We start from the raw sequence: 16,628 nt of genomic DNA, 5'->3' as shown, positions 1-16,628 counted from the left end.
CCTTTAATTCTTACATGGAAGGTGGTTTGGAACAACCAGAACTCTTCCTAGAGCTGGCCGCCCCTCCGAACTAAGTAATCGGGGGAGAATGGCCTTGGGGAGAGAGGTGACTAAGAAGCCAATGGTCACTCTGGCTGAGCGCCAAAGACCCTGTGTGCAGATGGGAGAAACTTCCGAAAGGTCAGCTATCACTATAGCACGTCACCAATGGCCAGAAAGAAGCCTCTACCTTTATAGTAAAAGACACATGAAAGCTGCATTGAGTTTGCAAAAAAGCACCTAAAGGACTCTCTGACTGTGAGAAACAAGATTCTCTGGTCTGATGAAACCAAGATTTCGGCCTCAATGCTAAGCATCATGTCTGGAGGATACACGGTGCTGCTTATCACCTGCCCAATTACCACCCCTACAGTGCAGCGTGGTGGCAGGATGATGCTATGGGGGACTGGCAGACTGGTCAGAGATGAGGGAAAGCTGAAAGGAGCAAAGCGCAGAGATATTCTTAAAGGGATTGTCCCACGATAAATATTCTACAGTTTTCGAACCAGCACCTTGATCCGATTACTTTTGTAATTGCATGTAATTCAAAATTTTGTATAGCCACTGAGTAATTCATTAAATGTATCTGTATAGCGCCACCTGCTGTTTATTCTTTTTCTTGGCTCGGCTCACTGAGATGGCCGCACATGCTCAGTTTCATCCTCTAACGGCTGTGATAAGGGGAGAACTGCAGAAAGGACACTCCCCATGAGCTGCAGCAGAAAGGACACTCCCCTTGAGCTGCCAGCCTGATAGAAATCTAGCAGAGCAATGAATGGGGAGATCTCTGGATCCATGTGAAGCACAGGGCTGGTTCTAGCTTTGTTAGAGATTGTCATGTACTATATGATGTCTGATTTACATTTTTTTACATTAAAGGGATTCTCTGGGCTTTTAATATTGATGACCTATACTTAGGATAGGTCATGAATGTCAGACACCTGGCACCCCTGACGATCAGCTGTATGAAGGGAAGGTGCGCGCGTGCCGTCTCCCTTCTCTTCCTGCTTACCATAGACATAGCAGCAGCGGGCAGGAACAGAGAAGGGAGACGGCACGGGGGCACCTTCCCTTCATACAGCTGACCCCCTGCTATCTGATATTGATGACCTATCCCGAGGATAGGACATCAGTATTAAAGGCCCGGAGAACCCCTTTAATCGTGGGATAACCCATTTAATGAAAACCTGATCCACGGCTCTGCACCTCAGACTCGGCTGAAGGTTCCCCTTCCAACAAGACAATGACTCTAAGCGCACAGCCAGGAGAACGCAGCGACAACTTAGTGACGCAGCCAGAGACCCGAGTTGAACCCAATGGAACATCTTTGGAGAGACCTGAAAATAGCTGTCCACCGACCGTCCCCACCCAACCTGACAGAGCTTGAGAGGATCTGCAGGGAACCATGGCAGAACCTGCGCAGGAAAGGCAGTGCTAGACATGCTTAGTCTCATGGTTCATGAATGAAATGCCAGAACTACAGTAAGGACTGACATTTCAGGTTGAAACCCTCCACAATCATGTACGGTATCTTGTATGATGAGTGCTCATGTTCCTGTGAGATTCTTGTGTCCACTTCCGAGTGCATTTGTTTTTCAATCATTGGAAAAACTGCAAAACCATAGAAAATCCCAAAATATGTTTTCTGCAAAATGGGACATCTTTTCTGCAAAATTTTACTGAAAGCAAAGGGGGGCGCCGCAGTGATTGAGTCCAGAGAGATTGGTTGGCATGCAGAGGCCCCGCTCATTAACAGCACAGCGCCATTGTCAGCTGCAAGATTGTGTAATGCAGGGACTGACCCCGTAATAATGGTGGGCTGGAAGAGGCTGCAGCAAACGCCGAGATAAATGATTCCCTTTTCCAGAAGCCATCAGCAAACTCGATGTTATCATCTGGATTTGTCGGAAACCATTATCGTTATGTTAATCATCATCAAGTATCCTGATGACCTCCTGTCACTGCGCTTCCCAGCATTACTGATATCAAGAGTCAAATGGACTTTACTGAATAGCTTGAGCTTTCATTCTGCACGCCCCTGCCATCATGCCACAGGACAGGACACATCTTATATTCTCATGCCCCTGAGTGCACTATAATACTGCCCCTATGTAGAAGAATGTAACTACTATAACACTGCCTCCTATGTACAAGAATATAACTACTATAATACTGCCTCCTATGTACAAGAATATAACTACTATAATACTGCTCCTATGTACAAGAATATAACTACTATAATACTGCTCCTATGTACAAGAATATAACTACTATAATACTGCTCCTATGTACAAGAATATAACTACTATAATACTGCTCCTATGTACAAGAATATAACTACTATAATACTGCTCCTATGTACAAGAATATAACTACTATAATACTGCTCCTATGTACAAGAATATAACTACTATAATACTGCTCCTATGTACAAGAATATAACTACTATAATACTGCTCCTATGTACAAGAATATAACTACTATAATACTGCTCCTGTGTACATGAATATAACTACTATAATACTACCTCCTATGTACAAGAATATAACTACTATAATAATGCTCCTATGTACAAGAATATAACTACTATAATACTGCTCCTATGTACAAGAATATAACTACTATAATACTGCTCCTATGTACAAGAATATAACTACTATAATACTGCTCCTATGTACAAGAATATAACTACTATAATACTGCTCCTATGTACAAGAATATAACTACTATAATACTGCTCCTGTGTACAAGAATATAACTACTATAATACTGCTCCTATGTACAAGAATATAACTACTATAATACTGCTCCTATGTACAAGAATATAACTACTACAATACAGCCTCCTATGTACAAGAATATAACTACTATAATACTGCTCCTATGTACAAGAATATAACTGCTATAATGCTGCTCCTATGTACAAGGATATACCTACTATAATACTGCTCCTATGTACAAGGATATACCTGCTATAATACTGCTCCTATGTACAAGAATATAACTACTATAATACTGCTCCTATGTACAAGAATATAACTACTATAATACTACCTCCTATGTACAAGAATATAACTACTATAATACTGCTCCTATGTACAAGAATATAACTACTATAATACTGCTCCTATGTACAATAATATAACTACTATAATACTACCTCCTATGTACAAGAATATAACTACTATAATACTGCTCCTATGTACAAGAATATAACTACTATAATACTGCCCCCTGTGTATAGGAATTATAGCTCTATGGTCAGGTGCAGATCATTTATTACATATTGGGGGGCATCTAAGGACGGGCGGGGGGGGTTGTGAAACATAGGTTTAGACCTTGACCTCGCATAAGTCGGATTATTACTAGAAATTCTGGTTAGCTGATAAATAACGTTACGTGGTGACAGGCATGGACTCTTGGTGACCTCCACTATGGAGGCCTATGGCTGGACACCGCCTGGCGGATTCCTCCACCACTAAGCGGTCGGCCGGGTGCCTCTATTAGTCTGTATACTTACCTATAGGGAATGAAGATGTCAGTGAGCTGACACATTTCAGTGTCCCCTATGACTTATTATAAGATCGCACCCAATGTAGAAGGAGATTTCCCATAGTAAGAGTCTATTAGGCGATTGCTTTTCATGCAGTTTCCTGTATGGAACCATTATTCCCGCAGGTCGTCAGGTTATATAACTGTGTGGACGCTCCAGATTATAGGTTCATTCTGGGTCTCAATCCTATTAATTCGACCTGTGAATGCCTGTTCGAGGCTGATCTGTGGGCGGTAATGTGCTCGTGGTGTATGATGGCGGCACAGTACCTAACACCCTCCAGGGGGGCCATTCCTGTTTTTTTAAATCCAATTTTATGACCTATTACTATAATAAATATTATAGTAACAGCTAGGAGTTCACCTTTAGCAGCACAGAGTATTTCAGGAGACAAGTGAGCTGATATGTCAAGACTGGGAATTACATAGTGAATGGAGCAAGTTCCACAGCAGCACAGAGTAATTCAGGAGCGGAGAGTGCTAGATAGCTTGGAGGTCACAGACTGAGTTGCATGTTGGAAAGTGCAGGACCTCCAGCAGCACAGAGTATTTTAGGAGGTGAGAGTACTAACCCTTGTGGGAGGACACAGACTGAGGGTTAGATAGTGGAAGGAGCATGCCACCCAGCAGCACAGAGTATTTCAGGAGTGGAGTGTGCTGTTCTATGTGCAGATCACAGGCTAAGGGTTACATGGTGGAAGGAGCAAGCTGCCGAGCAGCACAGAGTATTTCAGGAGAGGAGAGTGCTTTGGTATATGCGATCATAGGCTGAAGGCTACATAGTGGTAGGAGAATGGCACCCAGCTGCACAGAGTATTTAAAGAGTGTGATTTTGTATGTATAGGTCGCAGGCTGAGCATTACATAGTGGAATGGACATACTCCCCCAGCCGCACAGAGTATTTCAGGAGAGGAGGATACTGTTGTATGTGGAGTTCACATGCTGAGAGTTAGGCCTCATGCACACGACCGTTGTGTGCATCCGTGGCCGTTGTGCCGTTTTCCATTTTTTTTTTCGCGGACCCATTGACTTTCAATGGGTCCGTGGAAAAATCGGAAAATGCACCGTTTGGCAGCCGCATCCGTGTTTCCTGGCCGTGAAAAAAATACGACCTGTCCTATTTTTTTCACGGCCAACGGTTCACGGACCCATTCAAGTCAATGGGTCCGTGAAATATCACGGATGCACACAAGATTGTCATCCGCGTCCGTGATCCGTGTCCGTTTTTTCCTATCATTTCAATGGCAAACTTGACTTAGATATTTTTTTCAATTTTCATGTCCGTGGATCCTTCAAAAAACAAGGAAGACCCACGGACGAAAAAACGGTCACGGATCACGGACCCCGTTTTTGCGGACCTTAAAAAAAAAAAACGTCGTGTGCATGAGGCCTTACACAGCAGCACAGAGTATTTCAGGAGAGTAGTGTGCTGATCATGTGTATGTTACCCAGTGGACGGACCAGGATCCCAGTAGTACAGAGTATTTCAGGAGATGAGTGCACTTATCTTGTGGGAGGTTATAGAACTGTGGCTCACATAGTGGGAGGAGAATGCCAGGTGATGTAATATCGCTCTGCCCCCCCCCCCCCCCTTATAATTGCTCTATGGGGGGTATTTAAAGGATGAAATCCGATCAATTACCTTCTATAAAAGCCGGGCGCGGATGGTTGTCTAAGTACAAAACAAACACCCTTGAGCAGCAGCCAAGTCCTGCTCGGCCGGCTCCGCTGACATCTTGATGTAGCCTCCAGCGCGCTCCGCTGACAGGTCTGTAGCAGCCGGACCTGTCCTGATGCCAGCTCACTACACAGAATTAATTAGAAGGATTAGTACGTCGCTGCGCACCACGGAGACAGCGTTACAGCAGAGGGACACCGGCAAGTGCCGCCAAACCGATGAGCCCAGGCTTGTACCCGCTGCCAGTCACTGATGTATGAATATAATGCTCCACCCCAGACTGAATGGCGAGAAGTGCTTGTATGCAGCATTTTGCTTGAGATTTTTGGTGCGCCTCCATGACTGCAACCTGCGAACATGGCCCAGTAGCCTCATGGGGTATGATGTACCTCAAGGGCATCTGTACCTATGAACCTGCCTGACTCTCTCTGCACTTTGATGGACAGGGTCAGGCGTGATGACCTGCTGGTCCTGTCAATCAAAGTGGAGGTGGAGCGGCAGTTGCAGAGAGAGCAGAGCCTCTAGGTCGTGACAGTGTATCAGCGCGGGTAGTAGCAGGAATCAAGGGCAGGAGTGAGATGTGTGCTACTCTTGTGCTTGCTATGTGAGCAAAATGGGGATGACCTCATTCATTGACAGCAAGCAGAGATCTTTGCTTCTTGGATAGTTTTAGCCTTTGCGGCGACTCCTCGCCCTGCCCAACCATAAGGCCGCGCTGCAGGTCCTCCGCCGGACCACCGCACCTCCTGATCCGTGAAAATTTCAATACAGCGGTCGCCACAGCGATGGATTGGTATTTAGGCTGCAGTAATAAGATGGACGGCTTGTTAGGCTGCAGACACGCCCGCGGGAACTCTTCCTGCCCTTGATGGATTGCACTTTATTACTTCATTAGCGGCGCCTTCAGGAGCGAGACGCTGTTAACCCTATGAGCGCCCTGGCAGTCTGCTCTCTTGGCCGTCAGAGGCGCGCCGTCTCTGCTTTACAGAGGTTAATTTTCTGCCAGGTAGATGGCGAGAAATGTAAATTGGCTGTAAATGGACAGAACGGATTCAGCGCTTTATATACGATGGAGAATTAAAATCTGTAGCGGATGACAAGAAATGTAACCGCGCCGACATCGGGAATCCCTCCAGGCGGGAGACCGTATGTGTGCGTATGAAAAGTATTCGCGCCCCGTGGATTCTTCTGTTTTGCGGCGCAATAATACAAAATAGTCTTTAGTGAAGCAAATTTATCTAGAAATTTCGGTGATCCGGCATCTGATAATCTGGTCCCCGGTGATGCTGGATTAGAGGGATTTGCCCGTATAGATTTGTAGAGCAGCAGGTTTATCCTCACGGCTGCAGATCAGCCCCGTCCTGCGGAGCTGACGATCTAACAGGCGCATAATGAGGTAATGGTGTCTCTTCTTCATCCAGGAGCTTGACCCGAGGAGTAGGCCGATTCCGGGAGATCCTGAGAGCTGTAGAGACCCGCACCACCCAGAACCTGCGGATGGTGAGTGCAGCAGTCCTGAAACTAAAGGCCGTGTCATCACTGTGCATGAGTCCTGCATACTAGCCACACCAAGGAAGATGGCCGACATGTCTCGTCGGCCCGGGGTAGGGCCAGTGACTTCTCTCATTTGGTTTTGCATTTTCTGTATCAGACAATCGCCCGGCAGCTGGCTGAGATTCTGCTCCGCGGGATGTGCGAGCAGAGTTACTGGAACCCCCTGGAAGATCCCCCCAACCAGTCGCCCTTGAATGATCTGCTCCGACAAGGTGTCAACACCAAAAGCTATGCATTAAGCCGGAGGCCGAGGGTCTACTCCGGAGAGAAGTGAGTACTCCCATCCGGGTGTTCTGCACACCATTCTGGATTTCCTTTTTTGGCTACGGTTTGACATTTATATTTATTTTATAGCATTTTCTGTCCGCAAGAGAACACAGAAGAGGCGCTGCTACTGCTGCTGATCAGCGAGTCCATGGTAAGGGCCCCGCTTACACTCATGCACTATAGGAGACTGACCATAGGGGTATACACCTACCCATAATGATCAGATCCCTGCCATCTGATTGGTTGCTGCGGGCAGGTTACTAAGTGTGGGTTAACAATCCTGCCGACAGGACTTTGTTTTCCATCCAGCATAACGGACACCAGACGGGTCCGATATGCTCGCCCATAGACTTCTATTATAACAGATCAAAACGGAATGTCTCTTATAGGCTTCCGTTTTGTATTCCGTACGGGAATTCCCTAATATTCCGTTATAACGCAAGGGTGCGAACCCGCCCTAATTGAGCACGCTGCAAGGTGAGCAAAGCTTTATCCGAGGTTTTTATTGGACAAACGCTCGTATTGCAACTCCGTAATGCACAGATCAGCAACCTCCGGCACTCCAGCTGTTCTTAAACTACAACTCCCAGAATCCTCCTTTCACTTCTATGGGAGTTACGAGAACAGCTGACTAAGGGTACTTTCACACTTGCGTTGTTTGATTCCGGCAGGCAGTTCAGTTGCCTGAACTGACTGCCTGATCAGGCAAACTGTATGCAAACGGATGTCATTTTTTCTGACTGATCAGGCATTTTTCTGACTGATCAGGATCCTGATCAGTCAGAAAAATGCCTGATCAGTCAGAAAAATGCATTGCAATACCGGATCCGTTTTTCCGATGTCATCAGGCAAAACGGATCAGTTTTTTTTTTTTTTCTCATTTTTAAAGGTCTGCACATGCGCAGACCGGAATGACGGATCCGGCATTCCGGTATTTTGAATGCCGGATCCGGCACTAATACATTCCTATGGAAAAAAATGCCGGATCCGGCATTCAGGCAAGTCTTCAGTTTTTTTCGCCGGAGATAAAACCGTAGCATGCTACGGTTTTCTCTTTTGCCTGATCAGTCAAAACGACTGAACTGAAGACATCCTGATGCAAACTGAACGGATTACTCTCCATTCAGAATGCATGGGGATATGCCTGATCAGTTATTTTCCGGTATAGAGCCCCTGTGACGGAACTCTATGCCGGAAAAGAAAAACGCAAGTGTGAAAGTACCCTAAGGCTGCATTCACACGACCGTAGTGTTTTGCGGTTCGCAAATTGTGGATCTGCAAAACACGGATACCGGTTCGTGTGCATTCTGCAATTTGCGGACCGCATATGGCCGTCACTATGATAGAAAATGCCTATTCTTGGCCGCAGGAATAGGACATGTGCTATTTTTTTTGCGGGCCACAACTACGGTGCTGTCCACATCTTTTGCGGCCCCGTTGAAAGAAAATTTGCAGAATGGTTGCGGACTCATTCGTAGGTTGTGTGAATGAGCCCCTAGTGTGTATGCTGGGAGTTGTAGTTTCACAGCAGCTGGAGTGCCTAAGGTGACTAATTAAAGGGCCGGTGTCCAGTCCTCTGTAAATATGATGCTTAATCCTTACATAATAAAAATGTTCTTCAACTCTCTCATGGCAGTAGTTATGTAATTCTTGACCATTTTCAAGATTTCTGCTTGCTGTCGTTGAATGGTAACATTTTTATGAGAGGCACAAAACTCACCTGGACCTAGTCCCTCAGCTGATGATTTGGTGCAATGTGGACAGTTCTCAGTGGGGAGCTGATTGCTCTTAGGCTACTTTCACACTGGCGTTATGGCTTTCCGTTTGTGAGATCCGTTCAGGGCTCTCACAAGCGGTCCAAAACGGATCAGTTTGTATTCTGAATGGAAAAGAATCCGCTCAGAATGCATCAGTTTGGCTCCGTTCAGTTTCCATTCCGCTTTGGAGGCGAACACCAAAACGCTGCATGCAGCGTTTTGGTGTCCGTCTGATGAAACTGAGCCAAACGGATCCGTCCTGGCACACAATGTAAGTCAATGGGGACGGATCCGTTTTCACTGACACAATCTGGCACAATAGAAAACGGATCCCATTGACTTTCAATGCTGTTCAAGACGGATCCGTCCTGGCTATGTTAAAAAAAAAAATACAAACGGATCCGTTCTGAACGGATGCAGACGGTTGTATTATCTGAACGTATCCGTCCATGACGGATCAGCACAAAACGCGAGTGTGAAAGTAGCCTTACATGCATGGATTCATTGCAACAAACTTATCAGCTGTAAGACGTAATAAGTCTGGTTTGCTGACAACAAGCAGAGATCTTGTAAATGGTGACAAATTAAAACATGAATTCAAACACTCATTTACAATGGGCACTAGGCAGTTTTTAGAGTAAAAAAAGTCTCTAGACCCCGTTTTGTGGCACGGGCGTCTTTACATTGTCCTCGCCATTGGGCCTTGTTGGTCTCTGGCAAATTTACTAAAAAAACAGGCGTAAAAGAGGAGTAAAAACTACTCCACTCGGGCCTTACCTTCGAAGAAATCTGCGGCCGCTGCACGGGGAGCCTCTATGGCGGTCCCTCGTCATGTGACTCTGTTAAGCCAATAGTATTACAAAAAAAAAAAAAAAAACGTCTAATTTTTCTTCTGTCAAGTCAATTCTGTCCAGCCATCCAGTAACATCCAGTATGGCCGACCTTCCAGCTCCCACTGGGGTTGTCACCCAGCGAAACAGGAGTAAAGGAGCTGTGATAGCATTACTCAACAGCTTGCAGTTCAAGAATTTGGAAAAGCTGGGTGACGGTCCCAGTGGGTGCTGCCATGGCGCCCATGTTGCATTTTTTCAGAAACAAGTATTTGACGTAAAGGACTGAATCTCGTTCGATCTTATTTCAGGCCAACAGGGATGCCGTGCTGAGCCGGATCCCGGAACATAAAAACGACCGGATTATCAGCCTGCAGAGCGCCTCGGTGGTGTACGACCTGCTGACCATAGCACTGGGGCGGAGGGGACAGTATGAAATGCTCTCAGAGGTACAGGGCACAAGGGGATCGCTCTACCACTGACCATTACTTCTCACTGGTTATGGACAGAAGGAGCCTGCATCTGCAGTCCCCCCCTTAATTTTTCTCCCTTGGTGTCCGTCCGGCAGCGGAGTTCCTCTATATACCTCTTCTCTCTTTCTGTAGTGACGTCTTATGGAGCGTCTGCATCTAACCTGTTCTCCCTTCTTCCGGCAGTGCCTGGAAAGAGCTATGAAGTTTGCCTTTGAAGAGTTCCACCTCTGGTACCAGTTTGCCCTCTCCCTTATGGCTGCAGGGAAGGTAAGGTCCTCCGCTGTTCCTGGGGTGTATACTCATATAGTACATACAGTCTGTGGCTTTAAAGTGGCTCTTTTAGGATCGGTTGGACTACTACTCCCATGATAATTAGAATGAAGTGGCTGCGGTGGTCGCAGGAATGCCATGGCTTCTGCCTTGTTTGTCCAGACACAGCACCTCCTTCACAAGTTTGGCTGTACCTGGGATCAGCCAGTTCATTCGTATGGGGTGAGCTGCAGTACCAGGCTCAGCCACACTCGTAGCGTGGCGCTGTATCTGGTTACCATACAATTCTTGTTAGTGTAAACTATAAGTCCCAGCAAGCCCTAAGAACTGACGCTTTACAAAGGCTGGAGAGACACAGTTTGCAGACCACTGATGGATACGTACAGACGGCGGCCAGACTTGCGTTAGCCGTCGTCAGCCTCTTGTCTCCGTAGGGATTAACATGCATGCTCGGCTAATGTGAGCACACATGCAGCACACTGACCACTGATGCCACGTCAGAGCAGCTGGATCAGGCCGTGGCTTTTTGCATTACTGGAATTCCTGTATCCTGATAACGCACATGTCCCCTCAATTCCAGACTATTGGAATTTTGCTTTCACTTTGTGTCCATTCTTCCCCCGAATGTCCGTCTGTCCCAATAATTTTCTGTCTTTCTCTCAGTCTGCCAGAGCCGTGAAAGTTTTAAAAGAATGTATCCGCCTCAAGCCTGAGGACGCCACAATCCCCCTCCTCGCTGCCAAGCTGTGCATGGGCTCTCTGCACTGGGTAAGGGTGTCTGCTAGGGAGGGTGGGACGCCTGCGCTGGAGGAGAACGGTCTTACAGATTTCTGTACGTGCAGACACCAGGCAACGCCATGTCCAGGAACTGAGAATTTATGTTTGCCTTTTGTAGATGGAAGAAGCGGAAAGATTTGCCAAAATGGTGGTCGATTGTGCAGATAAAAGCTCCGAATTCAAAGCCAAAGGTTACCTGGCGCTGGGACTGGCATACAGCTTACAGGCCTCTGATGGTGAGGATCACAGGAACACGTGTGTGGGGCAGACTTGAGCCTCATTCACACGTCGGTGTTCCACGGACGTGTTCTGTACATGTTCTCCACGGACAGCACACGTCCGCATTCGTTTTCACATCAGTGTTTTTAGTGCGGTCCGTGGGTCCGTTTTTTTTTAGCATGGATGCAAGCTTTGGTTTGTCAGTGTTCACGGATCCATCACGCCCCCATTATAGTCTATGGGTCCGTGAAAACCACGGATGCAACAGTGCGATCCATGTTCCATGGATCATTAGGAAGAGATGCTTTAAAAATTATTTTTCAGCTGTGCAGGGTCAGTAAAACGCTGATGACACACGGACAGCAAAAAAAAGACACACGGATCCATCACAGACCTCTTTACGGAGGCATCACTGACCACCTTTTCACTGATTTAACCATGGACACGGACGTGTGAATGAGGCTTAACAGAGAATCTGGTGGCATGGGGCAAATCTGACGTGACCGCAGTGCAAAAGCAAATAGACCCAAAGAGTGTCCATCTTTTATACAGGTGAAACTCGAAAAATTAGAATACCGGGCAAAGTTCATTTATTTCAGTAATGCAACTTAAAAGGTGAAACTAATACATAAGACTCATTACAGGCAAAGCGTGATATTTCAAGCCTTTATTTGGTATAATTTGGATGATTATGCCTTAGGGCTCTTTCACACCTGCGTTATTGTCTTCCGGCATAGAGTTCCGTCGTCGGGGCTCTATGCCGGAAGAATCCTGATCAGTTTTATCCTAATGCATTCTGAATGGAGAGAAATTCGTTCAGGATGCATCAGGATGTCTTCAGTTCCGGACCCAAACGTTTTTTGGCCGGAGAAAATACCGCAGCATGCTGCGCCTTTTGCTCCGGCCAAAAATCCTGAAGACTTGCCGCAAGGCCGGATCCGGAATTAATGCCCATTGAAAGGCATTAATCCGGATCCGGCCTTAAGCTAAACGTCGTTTAGCTTTTTCTGAATGGTTGCCATGGCTGCCGGGACGCTAAAGTCCTGGCAGCCATGGTAAAGTGTAGTGGGGAGCGGGGGAGCAGCATACTTACCGTCCGTGCGGCTCCCGGGGCGCTCCAGAGTGAGCATACCGCTCCCCCGCTCCCCGCTCCCACTATGGCAACCAGGACTTTAATAGCGTCCTGGCTGCCATAGTAACACTGAACGCATTTTGAAGACGGATTCGTCTTCAAATGCTTTCAGTTCACTTGCGTTTTTCCGGATCCGGCGTGTAATTCCGGCAAATGGAGTACACGACGGATCCGGACAACGTAAGTGTGAAAGAGGCCTTACAGCTTATGAAACCCCAAAGTCTCAATTTTGAGGTCCCCTTTGCTCAGGGGGTATGGATTAATTCGCTGACCAGAGTGTGACACTTTGAGCCTAGAATATTGAACCTTTTCACAAAATTCTAATTTTAAGCAGCATAAATGCAATTCCTTGTAATTTGCATTACTGAAATAAATGGACTTTTGCACGATATTCAAATTTTTGGAGTTTCACCTTTATTACATGGAAGTCTCAGGTGTAACCTGTACCCCGATAACTGGCACTATGTTAGGGAAGTACCCCATGCTGATGCTTATCTGCCCATCAGTGACTCCAGCTCAGTCACTTAGGGAGGATTTATCATCTCCCTGCACAACTCGTGTTAGCAACTTCTTCAACACCCCTTGCGATGCATTTTGTCGCAGAAGGCGTTTCTACCCCTCACTACTTTCTGCAAAAAGGACAGGGAGTGAGCAGAGCCCGAGGGCCCACTAGTTTTTAGGCACAAATGAAGACCGAAATCTACTGCAGCTCAGAGTTTTTATTCTGCCTTTCAGACTGAAGGAGGGTGCACCTAATTTACAATGAGGCCTGCGCCTCGTCATAAGAGGTACATCCCCGGCAGTGCAGGAGGTTTCAAAATCTCCCCCTTAGTCATTTGCAGTCTGAAATCCTCCTTTTGGCTCAGGCTGCTGCTCCGTCCCTAGCAGTGACTTCAGCTTAGTTGCATTGTCTGTTGGAGTCTGAGGGTGTGTGACATCAGAGGCTCAGGCTACTGCTCAATCCTCCCCCATGCTTTACACTACACCTCGTCTTCATTAGGACAAGCTATGACTCGTGACTTCTGCTTAGTTGCATTGTCTGTTGGGGTCTGGGGTAATCTGAAATCCCCATCCTGAAATTCTGAGCGACTCAAGCTGTGGGGTCTGGTGGCTAACGTCACTTTCTTTGTCTTGTAGCGTCGCTGCGCGGCGTGCAGGAAGATTTGCAGAGGAAAGCTCTACTGGCCTTTCAGAGGTGAGTGCGGTGACATCCCTTCTCAGCTTCCTCCTCCATGATATGTCCATGTGCATCCTCCTCGATTCTGGGGCTTGCTACCCTGTATTTGCTTGCTGGAGAATTGCATATACCACAATTATTGCAACAACTGCTGGAATTGTGGCCGATATCACTGGTAACAGGTAGAATTTCCCATCACAGACAATAGGAGCGTTTCTGGGACCCGCACCTACACCGAGAACGGAGCTGGGAAAGGTTGTGGAGGACACACTGCACATGCGCAGCTGCTCTCCATTCATTTCTATGGGGCCACCGTAAATAGCCGAGCGCTGACTCGACTATTTCAGTCGGCCCCACGGAAATGAATGAGAGCGGTGGCCGGGCAAGCGCGGTGCACTCCCGTTCACTTGTATGGGTAGAACGATTGGCGGTGGCCGGAACCCGGGGTCCTCCAGCCACCGCTCTTCCCTGCTCCGTTCTCGGCGTAGGTGCGGGTCCCAGAGGTTGGACCCACACCTATTAGACAATGGGGGCATATACTGTACTAGTGATATACCCCTATTGACTGTGATAGGAATATCCCTATAACGCTTAATCAAGCTGTCGCAGAACTACAACTCCCAACATGTAGTAGATTAGTTTGTCTGCACACTATTAGAGGTTTAGTTTTGCACTAACTGACTGGTTCTGTCACACAGGGCTCACAGCCTGTCACCTACCGACCATCAAGCCGCCTTTTACTTGGCCCTGCAGCTGTCGATCTCCCGACAGGTGAGTGATGTATCACGTATGAAGGTATAGTCCGCCCTTGTGGGTGCGCAGTAGCTGGGGGTGGACCTATTGAGGTGCCCACTGATGGTTCCATGTAACGACTGTGCTGCCATCAGTCCTGTTTTTGCAGAACTTTAGGTTAATTATATGTATTGGGGTCAGCAGCGCTGGAGTGTTGGGTCTGAGTGATCAATCTGTGCTTCCTTCATGGTGCCGCTTTGCATATTTCATGTGTGAAGCTCCTACTAGATGCTTTGCATAACTTGAATAGTCAAGAAATGCCGACTGCTTGTTTAAGGCTTAACAGCCGAGCTCCCCGGATCCTCCCGCCAGATTGTGTTATCAACAGGTGCGGAGCGAAGGGTTAATGTAGCCAGTTACTTGCTGTGAAGAAAAGTGCTCTTATTCTGTGCATTATACTTTAACTGGTAACGATGTCACCGCTGATCTCTAGTTAATGGATAGGCGGCATTCTCAGTGATGTCACCGCTGCTCTCTACTGAATGGATAGGCTGCATTCTCAGTGATGTCACCGCTGCTCTCTAGTGAATGGATAGGCTGCATTCTCAGTGATGTCACCGCTGATCTCTAGTGAATGGATAGGCTGCATTCTCAGTGATGTCACCGCTGATCTCTAGTGAATGGATAGGCTGCATTCTCAGTGATGTCACCGCTGATCTCTAGTGAATGGATAGGCTGCATTCTCAGTGATGTCCCCGCTGATCTCTAGTGAATGGATAGGCTGCATTCTCTGTGATGTCACCGCTGATCTCTAGTGAATGGATAGGCTGCATTCTCAGTGAAGTTACTGGCTTATGTTCTCCAGTACATTTTCTCTATTAGGTTAGGTTCACATCATCAGGGGAATTTAAAATGGCCGACTTCTTTCCAGACGACAGTGTGTCATTAATATTTTTAAAATGATTGTCATTAAAGGGGTGGTGATGTAGCAGGTTTTTATGCCATTACATGTCAGTGTATAACATTTTTGAAATTTAGGCGTGAAGCAGACATCCCCTTGAAATCTCATTTTGGTTGAAATTGTCCATTTTGACAGACCTTAGACACATTTGTATGGTGCGGTCATCTTAATTCTCTGATTCTGAATCTTGTTCTAGATCCCAGAAGCTCTGGGTTATGTTCGCCAAGCTCTCCAGCTCCAGGGTGACGACTCCAACTCCCTCCACTTGTTGGCGCTGCTGCTCTCCGCTCAGAAACACTACCACGATGCGCTAAATATCATAGATATGGCGCTGAGCGAGTACCCCGAGAACTTCATGTAAGTAGCAAAACCATGAATGATGGGAGTAGTTACTGTGAAAGTCCAGGATATTTAAGAGTAGATTAGCCTAAAAACATAAAATCCATCAATTTCTCCATAACTTCAGCAGCATCATCATCGCTGCAGGATCCGTCTAATCCCAGAGCTCCGACCCCCGCACTTCCTCCTGACCACCTGTCGCGGCAGAGTTGTGTTTCTCGATGAAATATTCATTCCCTGCTTTCGTTCTTTCTATCGCGGTTATCTCGGAGTCACCCTCCTGGCATCAATACACTTATGTTACCTGAGACCGGCCCTTTAAATAATGAATATTAACCAACAGCTTCGCTGTAAGCGCTGGAAATCATCACAATGCCCCATCTGACAGAATATTGTAACCTGAGACCGGGGCACAGGTAACGCACACGCCGGACCTTATCCGCCATCTGGGATGACGGCGCTCGTATCTGCCGATAACACATCCATTTCATTAGCTTATGCTGAAACCCAGCGCCAAATCCAGAGGTCTGTGCGAATTCTAGCCAAGACATGGCCTCCTTCCCACTGGAAAAACCTGAGCTGAATTCAGTATAGCAAATTTCAAAATGGCGTCCGAAAACACAGCCTGCCTCCCAATTAAGGCTACTTTCACACCTGCGTTCAATCGGATCCGTTCTGAACGGATCCGCTCATATTAATGCAGACGGTGGCTCCGTTCAGAACGGATCCGTCTGCATTAGAACTTAGAAAAATTTTCTAAGTGTGAAAGTAGCCTGAGCGGATCCGTTCCGACTTTACATTGAAAGTCAATGGGGGACGGATACGCTTGAAGATTGAGCCATATGGTGTCATCTTCAAGCGGATCCGTCCC

At 46.9% G+C, this 16,628-nt stretch overlaps 1 protein-coding gene across 4 annotated transcripts in view; it reads left to right on the top strand.

Moving 5' to 3' along the window:
- Positions 1-16,628, top strand: part of TTC7B (tetratricopeptide repeat domain 7B) — a 56,957-nt gene that overhangs the window by 18,481 nt on the left and 21,848 nt on the right. For all 4 annotated transcript variants that reach the window (XM_044271209.1, XM_044271206.1, XM_044271205.1 and 1 more), the window contains exons 6-15: positions 6,691-6,769; positions 6,921-7,093; positions 7,178-7,241; positions 9,989-10,126; positions 10,334-10,417; positions 11,084-11,188; positions 11,316-11,433; positions 13,686-13,743; positions 14,424-14,496; positions 15,615-15,775. In XM_044271209.1, coding sequence (XP_044127144.1) covers positions 6,691-6,769; positions 6,921-7,093; positions 7,178-7,241; positions 9,989-10,126; positions 10,334-10,417; positions 11,084-11,188; positions 11,316-11,433; positions 13,686-13,743; positions 14,424-14,496; positions 15,615-15,775 — 1,053 coding nt within the window. The remainder of the gene's footprint in view (positions 1-6,690; positions 6,770-6,920; positions 7,094-7,177; positions 7,242-9,988; positions 10,127-10,333; positions 10,418-11,083; positions 11,189-11,315; positions 11,434-13,685; positions 13,744-14,423; positions 14,497-15,614; positions 15,776-16,628) is intronic.

This window comes from Bufo gargarizans, chromosome 11 (assembly GCF_014858855.1).
Source record: "Bufo gargarizans isolate SCDJY-AF-19 chromosome 11, ASM1485885v1, whole genome shotgun sequence".
Taxonomy (NCBI): domain Eukaryota; kingdom Metazoa; phylum Chordata; class Amphibia; order Anura; family Bufonidae; genus Bufo; species Bufo gargarizans.
This window is presented reverse-complemented; position numbering and strand designations above follow the sequence as displayed.